General features: G+C 40.9%; 1 protein-coding gene across 1 annotated transcript in view; it reads right to left on the bottom strand.

Moving 5' to 3' along the window:
- The window catches only part of parn (poly(A)-specific ribonuclease (deadenylation nuclease)), a 126,552-nt gene that overhangs the window by 47,729 nt on the left and 55,253 nt on the right, over positions 1-23,570 (bottom strand). Inside the window, exons 17-21 of the mRNA XM_078240727.1 lie at positions 22,298-22,408; positions 20,793-20,862; positions 9,072-9,127; positions 8,301-8,387; positions 715-789 (exon numbers count right to left, since the gene is read on the bottom strand). Coding sequence (XP_078096853.1) covers positions 715-789; positions 8,301-8,387; positions 9,072-9,127; positions 20,793-20,862; positions 22,298-22,408 — 399 coding nt within the window. The remainder of the gene's footprint in view (positions 1-714; positions 790-8,300; positions 8,388-9,071; positions 9,128-20,792; positions 20,863-22,297; positions 22,409-23,570) is intronic.

The following is a 23,570-nucleotide window of genomic DNA, read 5'->3' as shown; positions in this document are numbered from 1 at the left end:
AAACATTAGGCAAGTTGTGGAGCTCGCTGAGGGAGCTAGGAAAACATTAGCCTTGTGTTTGTATTACACATGTTTATTCTGAGTTGGGATCACTGAATGACTGTCACAAGTGCAAGCAGCCTATGAATCAAAAGAACTGTGTGACTATCACATGAGCAAAGTGGGCACACTTCCAAATTCCTAACTAGCAAAACATTCTACTTCCAGAGGTTTTGCTCCTATTTTGCCACCCCATGTTAAATTATACAGATGACTGACAGCCAGTCTCCATCCAGTGAGTGGCTGAGCTGTGTAGACCAGGAAGATCCCAACTTACATAGCTGAGCTAGTTAGCCAATGTGGCAGCATAGGGAGAGGCTGCTGCAATGGAATTCAACCAACCCCAGCTTACCAAGCGGAAAACTGGACAGAATTCCTAATCGCTTTCTACTGACCTCCGACTGGCAGGGAGCTTTTGTTGAAGTCAGGATCAAACCTGTCTGTCATTCTCTTGCAAATCAAATAGCCTGCCAACACTCAGTCCAGACACAGACATGAATAATAACCAACTGGGCAAAGTACGGGAGGACAATCATTACCCATGGAAGCATACATCAGCAAGAAATTCACACCTTCATGAGGGAAAAAGGAGAAAAGTGGTCCAAAAAAAGTACGATATAGCATTTATATTTTAAAAAATGACGTGTCACGGCAAAAACTTGCAAATTCACTCACCAATTTGTACCTGTTCTCGTTGGCTCAATGCCACAAATGCTGAAGTGTCATCTATCCAAGACACCTGGATGTTACCTGAAATAAAGACCAAATGGCAATTAGTGCGAACTGCACAAAATTTATAGCACACAAAATATTTAAAACAGGATAAACATATATTTCAGTTTTCTACAAGATAAGGCATAAAATTTTAAGATTTTACCAATTTAAAATTGTCCATCCAACCCTATAAATAGATGATTTGCTCTCAACTTGTCTTTAAAAGGTGCATACCATTCAGTCACATATCTCTCAATCGAGGTAAATTAGTTACTTATACATTGATGCAAGGTAAGAACCTTCTAAAAGCAAAACTGTTGCTCCTTTGTGCTTTAACACTTCCATGGGTAAATGTACAATCTGGTAAAGTAATGCAGTGATTCTTAAACATTTTCGTTTAAGAATCTCTTTTTAAATGGATTAGTAACCACAGATTACATCTCCAATCTAAAATATAATACCAGATAATAACCATAATATAAAAGTGCTGCATGTAAAAAGTGCATTTACATGATGCTTTTACAGTATTTATCAGTGAGGTGTGCACTTGCTTCTGACCACAGAAGCAGGGAAAGAGGGAGCACAGAAAGAGTACTGGGTGGTGTGGAGAGAGAAAGAGTCTGGAGCAGGCACAGCATGCCTCCCACGGTCACTCATTCATTTACTCTTGAGCCCAGGACTTCTCATTGCTTTGCAGGCCTCCGGAAAGTCTCTATGGACCACCAAGTGCTGTCCAGTTTGAGAAACACTGCAGTAATGACCAACATCATGGGCAGGTGATGGCCTAGTGGTATTATTGCTAGACAATTAAACTAAAAAACTCAGCTAATGTTCTGGGGACCTGGGTTCGAATCCTGCCACGGCAGAAAGTGGAATTTGAATTCAGTAAAAAAATATCTGGAATTAAGAATCTACTGATGACTATGAAGCCAGTGTTGATTGTTGTAAAAACCCATTTGGTTATCAAGTCAGAGATTTATTGCATGGAAACAGGCCCTTCGGCCCAACTTGTCCATGCTGCCCTTTTTTAAAAAAACTCCGAAGCTAATCCCAATCGCCCGCATTTGGCCCATACCCCTCTATACCCATCGTACCCATGTAACTGTCTAAATGCTTTTTAAAAGACAAAATTATACCCGCCTCTACTACCACCTCTGGCAGCTTGTTCCAGACACTCACCACCCTCTGTGTGAAAATATTGCCCCTCTGGACACTTTTGAATCTCTCCCCTCTCATCTTAAACCTATGCTCTCTAGTTTTAAACCCCCCTACTTTTGGGAAAAGATGTTGATTATCTAGCAGGTCTATGCCCCTCATTATTTTATAGACCTCATAAGATCACCCTTCAGCATTCTGTGCTCCAGAGAAAAAAGTCCCAGTCTATTCAGCCTCTCCTTAACTCAATCCATCAAGTCCCGGTAGCATCCTAGTAAATCTCTTCTACACTCTTTCTAATTTAATAATATCCTTTCTATAATAGGGTGACCAGAACTGTACACAGTATTCCAAGTGTGGCCTTACCAATGTATTGTACAACTTCAACAAGACGTCCCAACTCCTGTATTCAATGTTCTGACCAATGAAACCAAGCATGCTGAATGCCTTCTTCACCACTCTGTCCACCTGTGACTCCACTTTCAAGGAGCTATGAACATACTAATGGTTTACTAATGTCCATTACGAAAGGAAATCTGCCATCCTTACCCGATCTGGCCTACATGTGACACAAATCCACAGCTGCCCTCTGAAATGGCCAAGCAAGCCACTCAGTTCAAGGGCAATTAGGGATGGGCAATAAATGCTGACCAGCCTGCGATGCCCATGTCCCATGAATGAGTAAAAACAACAGGAAGGTCCTGCATCCATTCCTTTGGCTGTGCTCTCACTCAGGCACTACTGGGACCCAAGTTCTGGTTTGACATCAGAACTTGAAACTTCTTGATCCTAAAGCTGTCTTAAATATCAAAGCAAACATCTCCTATCTTAATTTCACTATAATGTAACCTAATCAAGACGTCTGAATGAACAAAGAACAAAGAACAATACAGCACAGAAACAGGCCGTTCGGCCCTCCGAGTCTGCACCGATCAAGTGTTCCTAACTAGACCATCTGTTTGTATCCCTCTATTCCCAGTCTGTTCATGTGGCTATCTAGATAAGTCTCAAATGATCCTAGTGTGTCTGCCTCAACCACCTTGCTTGGTTAGTGCATTCCAGGCCCCCACCACCCTCTGTGTAAAATATGTCCCCCGCATATCTGTATTGAACCTTGCCCCCCTTACCTTGAACTTGTGACCCCTTGTGTTTGTCATTTCTGACCTGGGAAAAAGCTTCCCACTGTTCACCCTATCTATGCCCTTCATAATTTTATAAACTTCTATTAGGTCGCCCCTCAACCTCCGTCTTTCCAGGGAGAACAACCCTAGTTTACTCAATCTCTCCTCATAGCTAATACCCTCCATACCAGGCAACATCCTGGTAAACCTTTTCTGCACTCTCTCCAAAGCCTCCACGTCCTTCTGGTAGTGCGGCGACCAGAACTGGATGCAGTAACCAACGTTCTATATAACTGCAACATCATATGCCAACTTTTATACTCTATGCCCCATCCAATAAAGGCAAGCATGCCATATGCCTTCTTCACCACCTTTTCCACCTGTGCTGCCACCTTTAAGGATCTGTGGACTTGCACACCCAGGTCCCCCTGTGTCTATAATGATTAGAAAAACTCTAGAGATAGAGTAAAATATTTAAATAGAATAATCTTCAGCAGAATGCCTTCTCAGCAATTAAGCTTACATTTTGACATCTCATTGTATAATTTTAAAGTTATATGCGAGAACTTAGCTACATTCTAAGTCTACAATGGGGCCAAACAACAGTATGATCTACGAGAGCTACAACTCCTGAAGGAAAGCATGAAAGGTAAATTCACGAAATCAAATCAACTAATGACAAATTTAATATCTAAACACACTCTTCATAGTTTTGTGAATAGAGTATAAACTAACTTTAGGTCAAAAAAAATAAGTGGATTCCACTTCACTTGAATTCATAGCAAAGGCACTGAGTATTTATGTGCTGACATTGTCTGGTATTTTCATTGTGTGTATACAGAGCTCAGCACAGCCCAACTGTATTTACATTCTCCAAGTCTTTCTCCTTCTCATCCCTACCACTCATACGAGAAGGCGAGCAATGAATAGAAACATAGAAAAACTACAGCACAAAACAGGCCTTTCAGCCCCACAAGTTGTGCCGAACATATCCCTACCTTTTAGGCCTACCTATAACCCTCCATCCTATTAAGTTCCATGTACTCATCCAGGGGTCTCTTAAAAGACCCTATTGAGTTTGCCTCCACCACCACTGACGGCAGCCGATTCCACTCGCCCACCACCCTCTGTGAAAAACTTCCCCCTAACATCTCCCCTGTACCTACCCCCCAGCACCTTAAACCTGTGTCCTCTCGTAGCAGCCATTTCCACCCTGGGAAAAAGCCTCTGAGAGTCCACCCGATCTATGCCTCTCAACATCTTATATACCTCTATTAGGTCTCCCCTCATCCTACATCTCTCCAGGGAGAAAAGACCAAGCTCCCTCTGCCTATCCTCATAAGGCATGCCACTCAATCCAGGCAACATCCTTGTAAATCTCCTCTGCACCCTTTCAATCTTTTCCACATCCTTCCTGTAATGAGACAACCAGAACTGAGCACAGTACTCCAAGTGGGGTCTGACGAGGGTCTTATATAGCTGCATCCCGGACTCCTAAACTCAATCCCTCGATTGATAAAGGCCAGCACACCATATACCTTCTTAACCACCTCCTCCACTTGCGGGGCCGATTTGAGTGTCCTATGGACCCAGACCCCAAGGTCCTTCTGATCCTCTACAGTACTAAGAGTCTTTCCCTTTATATTGTACTCCTTCATCCCATTTGACCTGCCAAAATGGACCACGACGCATTTAGCTGGGTTGAAGTCCATCTGCCACTTCTCCGCCCAGTCTTGCATTCTATCTATGTCCCTCTGTAACTTCTGACATCCCTCCAGACTATCCACAACCCCACCAACCTTCGTGTCGTTGGCAAACTTACCAACCCATCCCTCCACTTCCTCATCCAGGTCATTTATGAAAATGACAAACAGCAAGGGTCCCAGAACAGATCCCTGGGGCACACCACTGGTGACCGACCTCCATTTAGAAAAAGACCCATCTATACCCACTCTCTGCCTCCTTTGGGCAAGCCAGTTCTGCAAACTGGCATGTGTGCACTGTGACATTAACACAAGAGGACTCAGATCTGCATGCACATTCCTATTAGTGGGGAGATATCAGTCAACATCGGCAACTCCACTCTCACTGTAGAAGGTTTGGGTGAAGTGGCTGCACAATAAATGTGAATGCTGGAGTGGGATCGAACAAGTTTGACTGACGAGATTAGCATTTCTACAGCACTCCAGAAAACACTAAGCATCCATTTGAAATTCTGTCAAAGCTCAACCGGTATGAAAACCAAAAGCAACAGAACAGTGTGCTCCCAGTACTTGTTTACTTGCACCGTGTGTTTATCCAATTGACTATTAATTTACGAGCCATTTATTACACAATTTATTTCAAAGAACCTTTTACCACAACTCCTCTGAACCATTGCCTAACATCCTTTATGGCACGATATCTCTTTTCAAACAGTACATCATTGATTTCTCATTATCAGCCCCACGCCAGGAAGCCACATTCTCTGGCTTGAAGTCCACCAGCTGAAAACTGCAGGACAAGCAAAAACCCAGAGTAATCTGAAACCACGAAGTTACAAGGCATGGTCAGTGAATCATTGTTAGTGAGGAACCACATGACTGAGAGCCAAGAATTCCAGGATGTGAGCAATCACGTGACTGGCAGTAAAATGAAAAAATGAAAATAGGAAAACACACACATATAAACCACACTACCAACATCAATGTTTAACATTTCTCTTGCATTTTCTTATGCCAAACATCTTAGTCAATCAAGGTAACCAAGCAATTCTATAGTCATTTGCAGAGTAGCAGCTGGAGATCCATCCACCTCAGTGGGAAGTTTGTGGCCACTGCAGAGCAGAACATGGTGGCCAAGAAGAACCCCATTAGGACATTAGCTCTTATCCGAGCTGTATTATGCCCAAACAATTTAAGCTCCATTGGATTTTGCTGGCAGAGTTTTGATCCATAAAAGTGTTGACTGCAAAGAATTCTCACCAGGAGACTTTGTAAGCCAATTCACTATTTTTTAGGCACATGGGCGATATTGGGAATCAAACTGTTTTCTCTTGGATAACGCTCAAGATGATGTAGCTGATCATTTGGAAGCAAAAGGATAATGCTGCTTTTGGCCTTAAATGGTCCACTGAATAAAACCTTCTGGAGGAATTTAAAGTAATAATTTGAAAGAGTGCATAATTCTAATTTTAACCTAATACCAAAGCAGCTTGATCTTAATGTTATGATTACTCAAAGGCGCTGAGCCCATGTTATTTCTGAAAGATTTCTATTAAAGCTGCCATCAAAAATGAAATAAATTTATTTTAAATCTGCTGAGCAGCGGCTGAAAGAAGGGTGCATGGATGGCTGGATCACCAATCTGCCCCTGCCAAAGCATTTTTGATCATTGATCAAAGACCATCACAGTGCCAAGCTGCACACCAAGTTCTCAAACCCAAACATAAAAATCAACTGAATGAGTTTGCACCTTAATATAAAGATCTAAGATCTTAAATAATTTATTTTCTCTCCAATTAAACATGTAGTTATAGCTTTTGATCTGTTATCCATAGTTCATAACTGTACAAACATGTGCATATTATCTTTCCTGTCCGTCCCGTTAAAAGCAATGTTCCCATTCCTTAGTGCTGTGTGACAACTCCAGTTTTAAGTGCATACATTACTGAAACAAGGATTGGATAGTCCTAAACTGTGATGTTTTCCCATGGTTACAGGGATGAGAGAAGACAAAATTCTCAAAAAAAAGAGACTGTTCTGAAACCAGCAGAATTTATGCATAAATTGTATCGATAAGAACCAAAAGAAAGGATCCTGCACAGAGGTTGAAGCCATGAACCTATTAAAATTCTTTGGGAAGCTTTTGTAGATATGGTTTTCATTCATAGTTTTTCCACATTCCAACTCTGCTGGATCTCTCCATTCCATGTGCAATAATTAAATGTTTTCCATTGGTATAAATACTATGGTCTTTAAATTTGAAACATGCATATTTTAAATAATGTGGCCAAATGGGCCATCTAAAATGGCGATTTGTAAAGCACTCTGGGACAATTGGGCAAGAACTAAAACGACAGGCTGCAGCCTGAAAAACAGAGATAAACAGGCTGCAACCCTGATGAGTGAATACACAGGATATGGGTCATCTCCAGGACAGAGACTTTCTGGTCAAACTGGGTTGTTTACCATAGGGGCGCCGTAACCCCTTACTTGGGAAGGTGGTGTGTATTCTACGTGCCCCCAGCACCCGCAGACATGGCCGTTGGACACATACCCAGAGATTGGTGTGGCAGCACCCGATTGGACTTTATCGATCAGGGTGATCAAGTCCTGATCGATTGATTGGTAATGGCCAAAAGGGGCGCGAAACCCAACGGGGTATAAAGGGTGCTGCACAACGAAGAATCTCTCTCTCTCTGACCCCACGAACGAGCTACAACAACGGTGACCATCGCCAGTGACGACCAGCACGAGGAGAGCCATCACACCCGAGAAGGAAAGAAGACCAGAGCCAGAGTGCCAGACCAGACCAGAGAACTAGACTATGCAGAGGACGACCGAGACCAGCGCACAGATAAAGGCCAATATCTGCTTGGGTACTTGCCAGTCACGCAAAGTCAAGTCAAGGTCTTGTATTGGACTTGAACTCTAGTATTTTCTGTAAGATAACTTATTGTTGGTTGGGTGGGTGATTATTGATTGTGTGTCTTAAATAAATATTGGTTGTACTAACAAGACGTCTACTCGCAGTTATTTTTCCACCGTATAAGGGTTAAAACAGACTGTGTGGCAGGCACAACAATAATAACAGATTACAGATCAATAAATCAGACCATGGGTATTATTTCTGCATTAAAAATATGTTCGGTCGCAATTTGCTACCAAATGGCAATATTAAAGCCTATTTTCTCCTACTGAAATACTTGATGTAGCCACATGGTTGGTTCCACTAGGGGACACTGCATGGTGTGCATGTCATTTAAAAAGCTATCTCAGATTGAGAAAGGGCTTGGATATCATTAATACTAGACTGGATTGGGATGTGTAGAGATGCCAAAAAAGGTCTCATTTTTTAATTGCCTAAAATGTCTCTTTTTGACAAACCATAAATTTATTTCAATAGGCCGATTTTGGAAGGTAATGATCAACAAAAAGGTGGAGAAGATGCAGCCGAAGGTTTAAATCCATCATTTTCAAATGGAGATGGTGCTAACCAGGTTGCTAAGTTGTACCAGGTGAAACTAGCCGCTGCTGGAATTAGGTTGCAAGATATGTAGGTGGATCCTACCGAAAGCGCTGAAAAGTTGGTAGAGGTCACTGGTCTTCCACTCCTTGGGAAAACGCACATGAAGAACATGGTCCCTCTTCGGTTGCACTGGAAAGCAAAGAGTAAATACTGTAATGCTTAATCATAGAATGTCAGGGATTCAAAACCTGGTGGAGGAAAAAAAGTACAGTTTGTTCTCCCAACATATGAATCAGTTAAAAATAGACGCATTTGTAAGAAAGTAAGTGCCAATAACTAGTCACGGTCTAATCCTAGAACAACTGAAGGCCTTTATTATCACAAAAAGCTTTTCATTACTTCCAGTGAGCTGTTGTATAGATTCTTCCTTTTCCCTGGAGCTTGTCTAACATTCCTTCCCAGAAAGTATCCAAAAGATACTTCAGAGAGCAACACACTTTAGAGAGAAAAAAAAAACACATGACCACCACATACTGTACTGTAATTGCTTCAATGTTGGCTGCGTGTGACAGTAAATTCTTTGGACAAGTTTTGCTGGAAAGGTACAGGCTGTAACCACATTTGAACGTGCTATTGCACATCGCAAAAAGATTCTATTTCACTTTGGTGGGCAAACAATGATGTAGCATTTTAAGCTAAGCATTAAGTTTCTTTTAATGTGAAATATTTCAAAGCAGAGTTTGGTTATAGCACAGAATTATTGCAATTCTCAATAGGGCTACCCTGAATATATGATTGAACATAAATAGGAAGTTATTCTCAACGGCATGTGAGTATTCGCACTATACATTCTTGTTCAAATGCTGTACTTACAATCTGGCCCACTCAGATTCAGATAGGGAATGTCAATGACTCTCATTAGAAACAGCCTGCATATAACAAAACAAAACATAGGAATAAGTACAAATTTATAAATCTCATCACAACTATTTCTGGCTACAGAAACTAAATTCTATTTGAACACTGAATTTACAAGTTGAATTGAAGCAATCATAATTAAATGTTACTATAAGTTTCTACGGAATATTTCGGTAAATTACAAAAGCTGTTTAAACTGTCCAAAAGAGTTAACATGGTTTAAGAGCTGCTGGTGCAATTCGGTTAGGGGCATTTGCTGAAGAATGTGTGTTGGCGGGATAAGCAAGGACAATGCAAGTGATAGGGACTGTATCACATTACATTAATTTGTTGCCATATCTACATACCTGCTGCAAAATATGGGGCCTACGAGTTAGGTCATTTAAAACTAATTCATCCTAATCTACCACACAAATTGTTTCATCCTCTCCATCTAGACGGCAAAAGAATGTAACGCTCAAATTCTCATAGTATTTTCTCCACCTCTTCAAATTTCAAAAATACAACATAGAACAAATGTCACATTTTGTACAAATTTTTTACATCACTAGAAACTGTGCAAAATAAATCAGAAAAGTGACAACTTAAGATAGGAAGTCACACATTTTTGATATTCAGAGACTTTCAAAAAGTTAATTTCATACTAATGGGTGCAATTCCTATAAAAGATCTACTGCTACAACTAACACAACCGCACCCAACCCTTGAAACACAGACCTGGCAAGCAAGTTTGACATAAATCAGGCAGGGGCTTGCTTTGTTATCTCAGTAAAATAGGATCACTTATTCAGTCCAGGTTTTATTCACCAACAGATTTTAAAGACTTGATAAAATAGTCACTCAAGTATTGCTACTAAATCAGTTTGTGTTGCTGCTAAATAATTTTGCATCTGCCATTTTATGCACATCAGCAAATCAAATCGAGAGATACTGGTTGTAGAAAATGACAACAGTTAGAATTCAAAACTTTCTGTACAAGTTTATTTTCCACAGCATTTTTTGCCAAAACGTTCATAGTTTTCAATACAAGAAGAAAACTCTCTTAAAGGGTTTGTCACTATTCACCAGTGCCTTTAGTTTCCTTTCCAGCTTGGAATTAAATATTCCTCTCCCCAACATGATCGAGGATCAACAGCAATCTCCCTTTCATGGCTTAAATTATTGGCTCCAGATCTGTATATTTTTAGACACAAATGATAAAAATCTACTTTCTACCACGCACAAGAGTCTTGCGTCCTATGTATGGTAGCCATCATGTCAATGGAATAGACTTTAACTTTCCTGATGAACTCAGGAACAATGAAACATTCTACTATCCCTTTTTACTGCTCGGACTGGCAAGGAACCAAGGTTTCATCTACAAAAGGAAATCATAATATAGTACTTTCTTTATGTAGCACGTGGCAGCAGGCAAAATAAACCCAATATTTTTAGACAAATTTAAAATACATCTTGCAATTGCCAAATACATTTTAGAACGGCTATATCTACGTCTGTTTAGAAAAAAAGACCGCAAGAAAAGACTAGCGTCTTTCATTTCCTCTGGATGCCTCAAAGCGTTTTACCGTCAATTATTTTTGGTGTTTCTTACATTACTGCTGTAATGTAAGAAAACCTAGAATTTGTCCCCACCCCCCTTGAACAGTTAAAGCCCTTCCTTATGGAATTATGAGCTAGAACTTAAACTTTATGTGCAACATGAATAGAATAGCTTGTCAGAAAACAAATAATCAACTCTTGTGCTACGTACAGAACTACCCCGGTAGTACAAATGTCCACTATATACACCCCAATCTCACTAACAGAATAGCATTATAACTTTACACAAGAGAAATTGGATTCAGGGTAAACCTACAAGCCAAGTAAAATAAATCTACAGATAAAACACAAATCCAGTGCACAACACTCTCAGATACTTCAGACAGTCACCATAGATGAGAGAGATGTTAAAAGAGTTTCAGCTAATGTTTTGGATAAACCCAGCTCCACAACCCTACTCCCACGTCGTCGACAGCAGCAGCAACTCTTTTACACAGCACTCTTAACTTCATAAAATGTCCCCAGGTTCTTCACAGAAGGGTTCCCAAACAAAATTTGACACAAAACCACATGGAGATGTTAGAACAGATCACCAAAAGCTTGGTCAAAAGGAAATAAAACGAGAGAGAGGGATAGCGAGGGAATTCCAGGATTTAAGGCCTAGACAGCTGAAGGCGCAAGGTTGGGGGAATGAAAATCAGGGTCGTGCCAGAGGCCAATGTTGTAGGAGTGTAGATACCACAGGCTGTGTGGTCAGAATTAACAGAAAGAGGAGCAAAAACTGCCATAAATGAATCGGGTCTGACCAGATTTGATCACTGTCTGTCTGGCATGGGGCGGGGGTGGAATTTCTGGCATTGGGACCCTCCCACCGGGAGGGCTTCAACGGCCTTCGAGCCCCTTCCTCGGCATGGCCATTGCGTCTGGCTGCAGTTAGCGGAGACCAATAGTGATTCACACCAGTCTCGCGCTGTACCCGAAGGTCGGAAGGTCCTGGGAGCAGGGAGAATCTGGCGTCGAATGACCTAATCATATTTAAATGCTACTTTAAATATGCTAATTGGCCTTGCACCTTTCTGGGTGTGATCCGGTTTGTGCCATTATAAAGGGACCGAGACGATCGTAAACAGTTTGGTGCCAGCACGAAACTGATTTTTAGGCCCATATGCTATTTTCTGGAATGGGCATGGTCGGAAAAAAAAAAATCATCACCCCCAAATCTCTTTCCATAGGCAAATTATCAACAGCCCAAATTATCGACAGCCCTCACAGTAGATATTAGATTAGCTGATAAAGTGTTCATTTCGCTTACACTGGATTCAAAAGCCATTTCACTTCGGCAGGTCAGCAGTTATAAATAATGGTTTAGCCTCCTTCATTCAGTAGCAAACTAGACATCAGCCAAGGTATCAGTCAAACAACTTTGCCCTACTGACGCTCTAACAAAATCCCACACCCTAAACGAAGGCAGACTCTTGAATTTGACCCGAGCGAACAATGGATTGAGATCATTCAAAATATAAGCCATTACTTGAAGACACAGGTGAACTATTTCCAAAACCTGGGTTAAAAACTTGTTACTTTGGCCTAGCTACACTTCCATGGGCATAGATAACAAAATTTCATAATATTAGAGACTGCCACTGTATCAAGAATCTCAAACTTTGATTTGATTTGTATTGTCAGACGTATTAGCATACAGTGAAAAGTATTGTTTCTTGTGCGCTATACAGACAAAACATACTGTTCATAGAGAAGGAAACAAGAGTGCAGAATGTAGTGTTACGGTCATAGCTAGGGTGTAGAGAAAGATCAACTTAATGCAAGGCAAGTCCATTCAAAAGTCTGACAGCAGCAGGGAAGAAGCTGTTCTCGAGTCGGTTGGTACGCGACCTCAGACTTTTGTATCTTTTTCCCCGAAGGAAGAAGGTGGAAGAGAGAATGTCCAGGGTCCGTGGGGTCCTTAATTATGCTGGCTGCTTTACCGAGGCAGCGGGAAGTGTAGACAGAGTCAATGGATGGTTTGCGTGATAGATTGGGCTACAAACTCTACTCTAGCTGAAATAAAATTGAAGATCAAGGAATGAAATTTTTTTTAAAAATGAACACAACCAACCCTAGATTCAGGCAAGATTAAAAGGTCAAGCTCGGAGGTGGCTGACCTCTTGTCTGATCTGAGATGATCGGTATCAATTGACCGAAACTGATTTGAGAATCAAATTTTACTTTAGACGGCAGAGATCGTTTGGGGTAACTGTTATCTGTTTCTTTGTATCCTTTGATAAGTACCAGAACGAAGCCCCCACCACTAATTCCAGAAAGTAAGAGATAAAAACAAAAAGGGGCTTTGTAATTTTGAAAAGCTCGGAGGCATATTTTCAGACAACCGGACCTGCTCCAGGTGAATTAGTTTACCCAACCCTGCAAATGGACATCGTGTTTTGGCAGAGGATAGAAAGAACACACTGAAGCCACACTTCAGCAATACTTGGAAGTACTACTTCAATCTACACGTGCCTCACGTAGCATTCCCCGATCGCGCCTGGAACAGCAATGGTTGCCTGCTGCTCACAGTCCAAGATTATTGGCACTTTAAGGTGTGTGTAAAAGAAAAAAAAAGATCCCGATTAGCAACTGCAATGTGCTAAGCACATGTGTTGGAATCATTTTTAGGCTTAGGCACACATCGCTTTCAAGGAGGCGGGGAGGAGAAAAAAAGATTAACTTTAAACTTATCCTTTCATTGTAAGCAAATGTTAAGACTTCCTTTTTCTGGCCAATTTATTTGCAGGAATTAAAACAAATACCTCTCTCATTTTGGACATTGAAAATGTAGTCAATATTTTTTTTTTCCCAATCTCCAGGGCATTTTTACTGTCTTTGAATAATAAGACCTTCCAAAAAGAAGCAAGAACTGGAATGATTAATTTACATCACCAGGAGGTACCTCATTAGCATTGCCACCATGTCTTGCTGCAATTCAGTAAAGGCTAAACTACCAAACGACAACCCCAGCATACTAAGGAAGAAATCAAACTCTCTTGGCAAAGACAATTTTGAGACACTCCACCACATATCGTTAACAACTTGCTCAAAAATACAGCAAGCTTTGCCATGGTGAAAAGCTATTTTTTTAGGCACCCAAGTGGAACACAGAAAAGCTCCTTATTATACTTATTGCTCTGGCAAAGAGCAAGCTACATCAATTTCTGCAGAAAACTTAGGATAGACGGTCGAAGAATACCAAAATTACATGCAATGGAATAAACTGTTATAAACAAGCAAACTTTCAAAAATGCTTTGATTAATGCTTCTACAAATCTACATAAACAATAGCCAAAATGCAAGCCACGATGCACAATAAAATGTTTTGCACCAATATGTTCAATGATTAAGTTCAGTCTTCAGCCAAGTTTTACCTAATACACCAAACACTACAAAGTTAATTTGAAAGATTTTGATTAAAAATGTAAAGTCACACAAAATGAGAGAATATTAGACATCAATAGATTCCATACTACTAGAAGTAAATACTTGCACTTTCCAAAGTAAGAGAGAAGGATGGTCTTGCATTGTAAGAAGTCTCAACACCAGGTTGAAGTCCAACAGGTTTATTTGGTAGCACGAACTTTCGGAGCGCTGCCTCTTCATCATCACTCATCTGATGTTGGACTTTAACCTGGGTGTTGAGACTTCTTACCATGCCTACCCCAGTCCAATGCTGGCATCTCCACATTTTTGATTTGATTTATTATTGTCACATGCATTAACAAAACAGTGAAAAGTATTGTTTCTTGCGTGCAAAGCATACCGTTCATAGAGAAGGAAACAAGCGAGTGCAGAATGTAGTGTTACAGTCATAGCAAGGGTGGAAAGGTCAACTTAATGCAAGGTAAGTTTATTCAAAAGTCTGACAGCAGCAGGGAAGAAGCTGTTCTCGAGTCGGTCGGTACGTGACCTCAGACTTTTGTATCTTTCTCCCGACGGAAGGAGGTGGAAGAGAGAATGTCTGGGGTATGTGGGGTCCTTAATTATGCTGGCTGCTTTGCCGAGGCAGCGGGAAGTGTAGACAGAGTCAATGGATGGGAGGCTGGTTTGAGTGATGGATTGGACTACATTCACAATCTTTTGTAGTTCATCGGTCTTGCATTGTGAGAGCAGAGGGTTCCAAGGGATTCTGTGTCCTGCAAAGGCCCTAGGAGTTTTGGGGAGTAAACCAGAGGTACAGAAATATGATCTTGTGTCCAGAAGTCAAAAGCCTGGCAGAACAGAGGGGAACTCTCCTGATAAGCAAGTGGCTCAAACCTCCCAAAGCACGTTTGGGGTGGTCAATCCTAACAATGTCCCTAGTTTAACAGGTCTGATCTCATTTTGGCTGCTGGATCTCAGATTTAACTACAGTTGGCATCAACTAGACATTAAACGGAGGTCCTGGCTGCCCTCTTAGAGCAAGCAAATCTTCCCAGTCCCTTGTTCCTCAATCAATGCCATCAAGTATTTAAATTTGTAATTTAAATCAGTGCCGTTTGTTGGACTTCGCTGTGTGCAAATTTTCTGCTGTAGGTTTCTGCATTACAACAATAACAAAAATAATTCATTGGTTTGGTGGTGCCAAGGTCATATGTGCACATAAATACACGGTCCTCCCTTCTTTCTAATGACTCACTGCAAGTCCCAATGACTCACTCAAAAGCAGACAAGCTAGGTTGGTCTGTAGAGCGTTAGGCTGTGGCATTGGGGGGGGTCGGGGTGAGGGGGGGGCGAGGTCAGGGAGATAGCAATTGCAGATCCGAGGTATGCACATGCAGTCTGGAAGATCATCTTAAGAGGAGTAAGCTAAATGACAGGGATCGATGGTTTAAAAAAAAAAGAGAAGAGTTGAATTAAGTGTTACAGAAAAAGATGACAAGTTGCAGGAAAGCATTCTTGCCATTTACAGAAGCATGTGTGCCACAAAAATTAAGAACTTGATGAAATCAACAAGTTGGTACACACTTGACACAAAATGTAGGTTAGGATCAGTAATAACATTTTTTCTGGAGTTGGCAGTTTCCAAAACAGTACTTTAACCTAACTGTCCAAAGAGTGGTTAGCACTGTTGCCTCACAGCGCCAGAGACCCAGGTTCGATTCCTGGTTTGGGTCACTGTCTGTGTGGAGCCTGCACACTCTCCCTGTGTCTGCATGGGTTTCCTCCGGGTGCTCCAGTTTCCTCCCACAGTCTGAAAGACGTGCTGGTTAGGGTGCATTGACCATGCTAGATTCTCCCTCAGTGTACCAGAAACAGGCGCCAGAGTGTGGCGACCAGGGGAATTTCACAGTAACTTCATTGCAGTGTTAATGTAAGCCTTACTTGTGACTGATAAATAAACTTTAGCTTCTGACAGTGTGCTGCCAATTGTGCCACAACCAACAAATCTGCCGAAAGGGAGGGGTTCCAACGTGACTGAAAGACCAACAGACTTCCTGAAAATCAGCAGAAGGAATCCATCACTCATTCCAGATTCCAAAATACTACTGAGCAACATCCAAGATCAAAATCTACTGGGCAGCAGATTAGAAACATTGAAAATAGAAGGAGTAGGAGGCCATTCCGGCCTTCAAGCCAGCTCTGCCATTCATGATCATGGCTGGTCATCAAATTCAATATCCTGATTCCCCCTCATATCCCTTGACCCTTGAGCCCCAAGAGCTATATCTAATTTCTTCTTGAAATCACACAATGTTTTGGCCTCACTCAACTACTCTCTGTGGGAGTGAATTCCACAGATTCACCACTCTCTGGGTGAAGAAATTTCTCCTCATCTCAGTTCTAAAAGGTTTACCCCTTATCCTCAAACGATAACCCTTAGTTCTGGGCTCCCCCACCATCGGGAACATTCTTTCTGAATCTACCCATGGTAGCACAGTGGTTAGCACTGCTGCTTCACAGCTCCAGGGACCTGGGTTCGAATCCCGGCTCGTGTCACTGTCTGTGTGGAGTTTGCACATTCTCCCTGTGTCTGCGTTTCCTCCGGGTGCTCCAGTTTCCTCCCACAGTCCAAAGATGTGCAGGCTAGGTTGATTGGCCATTCTAAATTGCCCTTAGTGTCCCAGGATGCACAGGTTAGAGGGATTAGTGGGTAAATATGTGGGGATATGGCCTGGGTGGGATTGTGGTTGGTGCAGACTTGATGGGCCGAATGGCCTCTTTCTGCACTGTAGGATTCTATGATTTCCCTGTTGGAATTTTATAAGTTTCTATGAGCTCCCCTCACTGTTCTAAACTCCAGTGAATATAATCCTAACCGACTTAATCTCTCCTCATGTGACAGACCTGCCATGGCAGGAATCAGCCTGGCAAACCTTTGCTGCAAGAAGTCTCACAACACCAGGTTAAAGTCCAACAGGTTTATTTGGTAGCAAATAAACCTGTTGGACTTTAACCTGGTGTTGTGAGACTTCTTACTGTGTTCACCCCAGTCCAATGCCGGCATCTCCACATCATGACTACCTTTGCTGTACCACCCATTGTAACATTTTCACCTCCTGCACTATGTTGCCACAGGTAGCCAACCCCACAAATAACCAGAGTCAAGTTAAGTGCACAACTCAGGAGTAACTGGAGTAGCTGTTCTGCCTTCCTCAAATTTCCATTTGCTCAACACTCAACCTGCACTCATCTCCCTCCATATTTTCTTCAATGCATTTAAACACCAAGTACTAATTCCACAGAAATAAGTTTTCCAATGATAAAATCATTAACAAATGTAGTGATAGTGAGATTTTCATGGAATAGAAAGCTTAATTTGACCAAACAAAATTCCTCTTGTTCTTGCTGACTACTCACTCTCAATCATTATTCGAAAGATTTTTGTCATATACCCTCAATTTAAATTTACACTTCAATGACAGTTCAAGAGAGACAAGTTTGAACACGGACTGAAGAAAACAACCCATCTTCAACAACCAATACAAAATGACTCGTTGGGTAGATTCACTCACTGCACCAAGAAGTTCATGTTAGCCTACAGATTCACCACACCCAACTGATCCACAAATAGGTACTGAAATCAGAAGCTGCGACCAGCTCGTTCAATGCATGTAGACAAGCATTAAAAGTGGCAAGTAACCATGTAATGAAGGGGAGAAAAAAAAAGTGTAGAAGGACAAAATGCATCAAAACAATTACTAGGTGAAAGATCAAGCTGTCCAAAGATGTGCAGGTTAGGTGGATTGGCCATGCTAAATTAAACTTAGTGTCAGGGGGATTAGCAGGGGAAATATGTGGGATTGTGGGAATAGGGCCTGGGTGGGATTGTGGTCGGTGCAGACTCGATGGGCCAAATGGCCTCCTTCTGCACTGTAGGGATTCTATGATTCTAAGCTATGGTTTCAACCCAATTCACAAATCTAAGAAACAATATTTTTCACGGCACACTAATTAATAGACGTGACAATAATAAATAAAATCAAAATCTGCTTGTCCTCCTCTATCTGATTGTTACAACAGAAATATAGTTCAAACAGAAACTGAACACATTTAGAACATGTTTTGAGAGATGCAATTGAATGGAGGGCAGGTGGCAAACTATTCAATTACATCTGAAACCGGCAAATGATTTTTTTTTGATTTGGCTTAAATTGAAGAACACAATGTCTTGCTCAGCTTTCAAAAACGGACACTTTGGATTGTGAACTAGAAAGCGCAATCGTCACCATTCGGGATCTGCAGCTGGGAAGTGAGCGGGATAATGGTATAAATCCAAACATCATCCACAAGACGATGCACAATCACTGAAATGTGTTCAATTTTATTTGTGCTGCAGACATAAAAATCTTGCATTTATATTGGTGCATTTCATAACCAGGAGGATTTCAAAGTAAATGATGTTCTTTTCAAGTGTAGTCACTTGTAGAGGAAACATGGCAGCCAATTTACACATGGTAAATTCCCACAAAGGTAATCTGTTTTAGCAATGTTAACTGAGGGATAAATATTGGTCAGGGAACTTGTTCTTCGTGCCACAATCTCTCATGTCCACCCAGAAGGATAAGTCGGACCTGAGCTTTTTTGTTGCTTCTAAAAGACAGTGCAACACTCTCAGTACCTCACTCGACAGTCAGCCAAGATTTTTTACTCAAGCTCCAAATTGGGACTTGAACCCATAACTTTCTGATCCGAGGCAAGAGTGCTCCCACTGAGCCTTGACTGCATATACTGCCACAACCCGAGATTTAAATCTGGAAAGACTGTCCTGGATTACAAAATAGAGAAGCGCAGCAGAGCTCAACTCTTCTATTACCGAAAGCTTTGTACATTTTTGGAGAATTGTTAAGTGCAGCATCTCAAATACTGGCGATCGATATCACATCGCCAGCAGAGACCAATCGATTGCCATAGGCCATTCACCACAAGAGAGAAACTTCAGCACAGGACCAGGTGTAGGCTGTTTGGCCCTTTGAGCCGCGAGACCATTTAAGGTGATTATGGCCGATTTGGTTGTGCGGTCTCAGTTCCACTTTGCAGTTCTACTGTGGCTGCTTCACCACAGTCTCAACTCCCTTGCCTAACATAAATCTGTCTAACTCTGCCTTAAATGTACTCAAAGACCCAACCTCCACTATTTTCTGGGGAAGAGAATTCCACACAATACTGCTCTTGGGGGGGGAAAAAGTTCCTCCTCATCTGTTTTAAAAGGGAGACCTCTTATTTTTAAATCACATCTCCTAGTTTTAGTCTTCCCACAAAAGAAAATACCTCCAGGGGTATCCACACCCCCTCAGGATCTTGAATGTTTCAATAAGATCACCTCTCATTCTTCTAAATTCCAATGGATATAGGCCTAACTTGTTCAACTTTTCTTCATTAGACAACACCACTTGCTGTACCTGGGTACAAACATAATGTGATTCATGTACCAGGACACCTAGATCCCTCTGTACCATTAAGGTCTGCAATCTTTCTCAACTTCAATAGTACACTACTTTTCTATTCTTCCTCCCAAAGTGAACAAGTTCACATTTACCCACATTATACTTGTGACAATACTGTGCTTTTAAGAAACGTATCCGATCATGTTTCTTGTGCAGGATTTGTTTGATGCACTCAGAGCTGTTTTGGTCTGGATCCAGCAGCATTGTATTGTTACTGCAGCAACATAATTGGTCTTAATTGATGCAATGTTTGTTTTGATCTGAGCTAATGCTGTTCTGTTGATTTTAGTGTTCCCCTGGGATTACAGAATAGGGCTTGATTGACCGGTAAAGTTACTTCACAAAAAACTCAAGGCAGTCTGCTTTTTGGGACCTTTAGAGAGAGGTCGCTTTCTTTGTATCTCTTGCTCTGTCTGAAATGACGACTGGAATCTGACAAGAAATAAGCCATCTTCTCGGATTGCTGCATGAGAATTAGAAGGCAGCTATCTGTCTGGGTCAAAAGGCTGGAAATCTAGTACCTACATAAGCATCTTTGGTTTCTGTGCTAACTGGTTCTAAAGAAGGGATTCATGTCTCTGGAGGATACTACTAAATTGGAACAATAGAGATGTTAAGAATTATATTTTGTCATGTTTAAGTATTTTAATGGGTAAAAGTTATGCTAATTCTTTTTGTTATATTCTGTGTTCTTAAATTGTTTTGATAAAAGCTTCCTAGTGGATCACTTGAATCATACCTGGAGTGAAATACCTTATGCTCACCCTACGGCCAAAATCAAAAGGAAAAGTTAGGGTCTAGGCCAACTTCATAAAATATTTTGGAGTTTCTGATTTGGTCCTTAACATACTCCATTTAAAATTGCAAAAATTTAATGTGGCCATGCTGTTTCTCTGCTCTTCAGCGCAGTCTCTGGCTCCCATGCACAGCAATCCCATCACTTTCCCCAGCAATTATCAACAGCGGTTTCGCTCAAAGCCTATCCAAAAAGTGAGCCGCCTCCTATTCTGAAGCAGCTTCTGAATACACATCATCACCCGTTCCCAGCACAGTTCCAACTGCAGCCCTGTAGGAACCATGCAAGAGGAGATCTCTTAGTATCCTGAAAAAAAATAGCAATTACGTCCCACGACTGTCCCAGTGAAATTGCTGCTTTGGCCACAGCTGTCATTGATAAAAACAAAAATGCAGAAACAACCGTAGTGATAATAAGAATACTTACTTGTTAATAAAAGGTTCAACCAATTTAGATTTGGCAGGAACAAAAGCTTTAGGAGGGCTGAGGAATGAACCTAATTAAAAAAAGGAAAAGAAAGTCTGCTTTAAAATACAACCACCAAATTGTAATATATTGTTCCACTTTAAACATCTTAAAAGTAAAGTTACCAAGGCCAGAATTGCCAAAATAAATAAATGTATTACTGTGACTCAGGCGCAGCTTTCATGACTAATAAACATTCATTTCCTCCATGTAGTGACTGCTCCAGTGAAACCATTCAAAATAAAATTGAAAAACCGACAATAATAAATCCCTGTAATGAGTCAAGACTTGTAACGTGGAACATCTCTTTCCCAAGTTCACTTCCTATTTAAGTTTGATGAAAAAAAAAGACAGCTCAAATGAACTGCCGAATGTTCTAACCCTGCATTAAAAGTGCTGGGCTACGAACCTAATGCTTAACCTTTTCAGAGGTACGTTCTCTCTCCTCCACCCCATTATTTTTACAACACTATAAATTTACCATATTGACAGGTTTTACACCACTTTACAACCAGAGAGGACAACCGTGACTAAACAGGAATATCCCAATTTAAAAGAAAAATACCTTCTGGGTGAAGCCAGTCATAATATTACTATATCAGATGGAATCCAAATGTGTCATTACAGTTAGTCAAGCAGTTTGATTGTTGTACCGTGTAAAAGCTATTCTAGAAGATTCAAACTGGTCAGTTAGTCATGCAAACTGGATTGCTGGCAAATGGAATTGTATAACATTTAACAAGAAGATTTCATGCCATGATTTGTAATGGAGAAGTTTCACATATCTGATTGAAGCGATATTTTCAATTAAACATTTCGTTCAGCAGTTCAATGAGATATAATTATGCATATACACAGTTCAGAAGCTTCTCAGGCCATAAGCGACCAATCTTATTTCAATTGTAAATCAACTATGCCTTACGGACACCAGTAAATCACAGTACATCCATGTCCAGAAAATTTAGGAAGTCTCTGCCATGTAGACAAAATATACATTATTTTTCAAAATTGGGGAAGAAAATTTCATTCTGTTCTTTCCCTTCGCCTCGAATTACAGGCGTAGTTGATTTTTTACAATAGTTTCTTTTTTATATTAAGTACCACCCCAACTATTGGGCTAAGAATTAAAAAACAGTAAGAAGGTCCAAAAGGTTTATTTGGAATCATGAGCTTTCGGATTGCTGCTCCTTCATTAAGTGAGTAGACTGAAACAGGAGCTTTCGGAGCGCTGCTCCTTCGTCAGGCGAGTGCTGGAGGAGTAGCGCTCTGAAAGCTCATGCTGCTAAGTAAACCTGTTGGATTTTAAGCTGGTGTTGAGAGACTTCTTACTGTGCCCACCCCAATCCACATCATAAAAAAAACACAGGAGACAAATTCCAGGATCCAACAATCCTGGAACTCAGATCCACAATAATCTTGGTGTTCAAAACTACTATTAAAAATGTAATCTCTTCCAACATCCCTACCTAGATGATTTGCCATCGAGATGAAACACAAGCCGGTTATATATGCATCATAACCCGCTTCATGAAGTTGTTCTGAGGCAGTGTTATAGCTCGGAAATCCCTCAGCGCTTTCTACAAAAGAGGCAAAAGTTCAGATCCCAATACGAACTGGTAAACAAGGCAAAACACATTCTAAAATACTCTGCAAACGAAGCGTTAACTTTTCTTGTCCTATACAGATAGTGATGAATATGTATTTCTATCAGATTCGGTTTTAAATCATAAGCGAGTACAAAATGGTCTACATAAACTGAACAGGTTGTTGCAGCTTTACAACACAGAACTTATCGCAAAACAATGTGTTTGATCTTGAAGATAAATTGCATTTAATGTCATGATATTGAAGGCTGATATACATGTGAAAGCTATATGGCTCGTTACCTGGACATCCATATAAAGATCAACAGCCTAGTCAAGCCAATACAATGTTGAAAAATAAAGATAAACCGTTACAACTTCTCATGCTTACACCAGTCAGCATAGTTTAGTAGGTGGAAATTGAGCATTTCAACATAAAACAGAATATCTACAACACAGTTACAAGGGGATCTCAATGCTGAAAAAGGCTTGAACTTAAGTGCACATAACGATAAAACTGATGTCAGTATAGCAATGCAAGCTACTGAAAATGGAATGTTTACTCTAATGAAGCGAGACACTCCCAAATGTTGCAAGCAAAAATGATACGAATGGGTCCTAATCATTCACAAGATGATTTGGTATTCAGCTCATTTTCAAGTACTTGATTCACAAACTACAATTCCAATATAAAACGCAAATATTCATTTTACTTTCCTTGGAACAATAATCAATATCTCCCATGTCTATTATTGGAATTCATTGGAACTCGTCCCCAAAACGTGTTAGCTGGGACTGAAGTTAGAAACATGGCGCTATAGTCCCAAATCACTACTTGATGGAGGGTTTACAACTTCTTGGGTGACTGATTTAAAACTTCCTTGCCGAAACCCAGAATAATGAGTGTGGATTCCTACTGATCTACAGCCTTACTCCCAATTATCTGTAATATGAACACACTCTACTTTCCCCCCCCAACCCCCCCACGTTATTTCCAGAGCCAATATATTACAAATGTTAAATGAGCTGATTGTCCGATAAGAAATACAACTCGGAGGTTTCTCTGTAAACTTAGCCCAGGAAAATGCACTAGTGATGTCTATCCCTGCTGGTTGCTGATTAACAAAGTAATCCAACAATTAGCACTTCCTACAAA

Source organism: Mustelus asterias, chromosome 23 (assembly GCF_964213995.1).
Source record: "Mustelus asterias chromosome 23, sMusAst1.hap1.1, whole genome shotgun sequence".
Lineage (NCBI taxonomy): Eukaryota > Metazoa > Chordata > Chondrichthyes > Carcharhiniformes > Triakidae > Mustelus > Mustelus asterias.
This window is presented reverse-complemented; position numbering and strand designations above follow the sequence as displayed.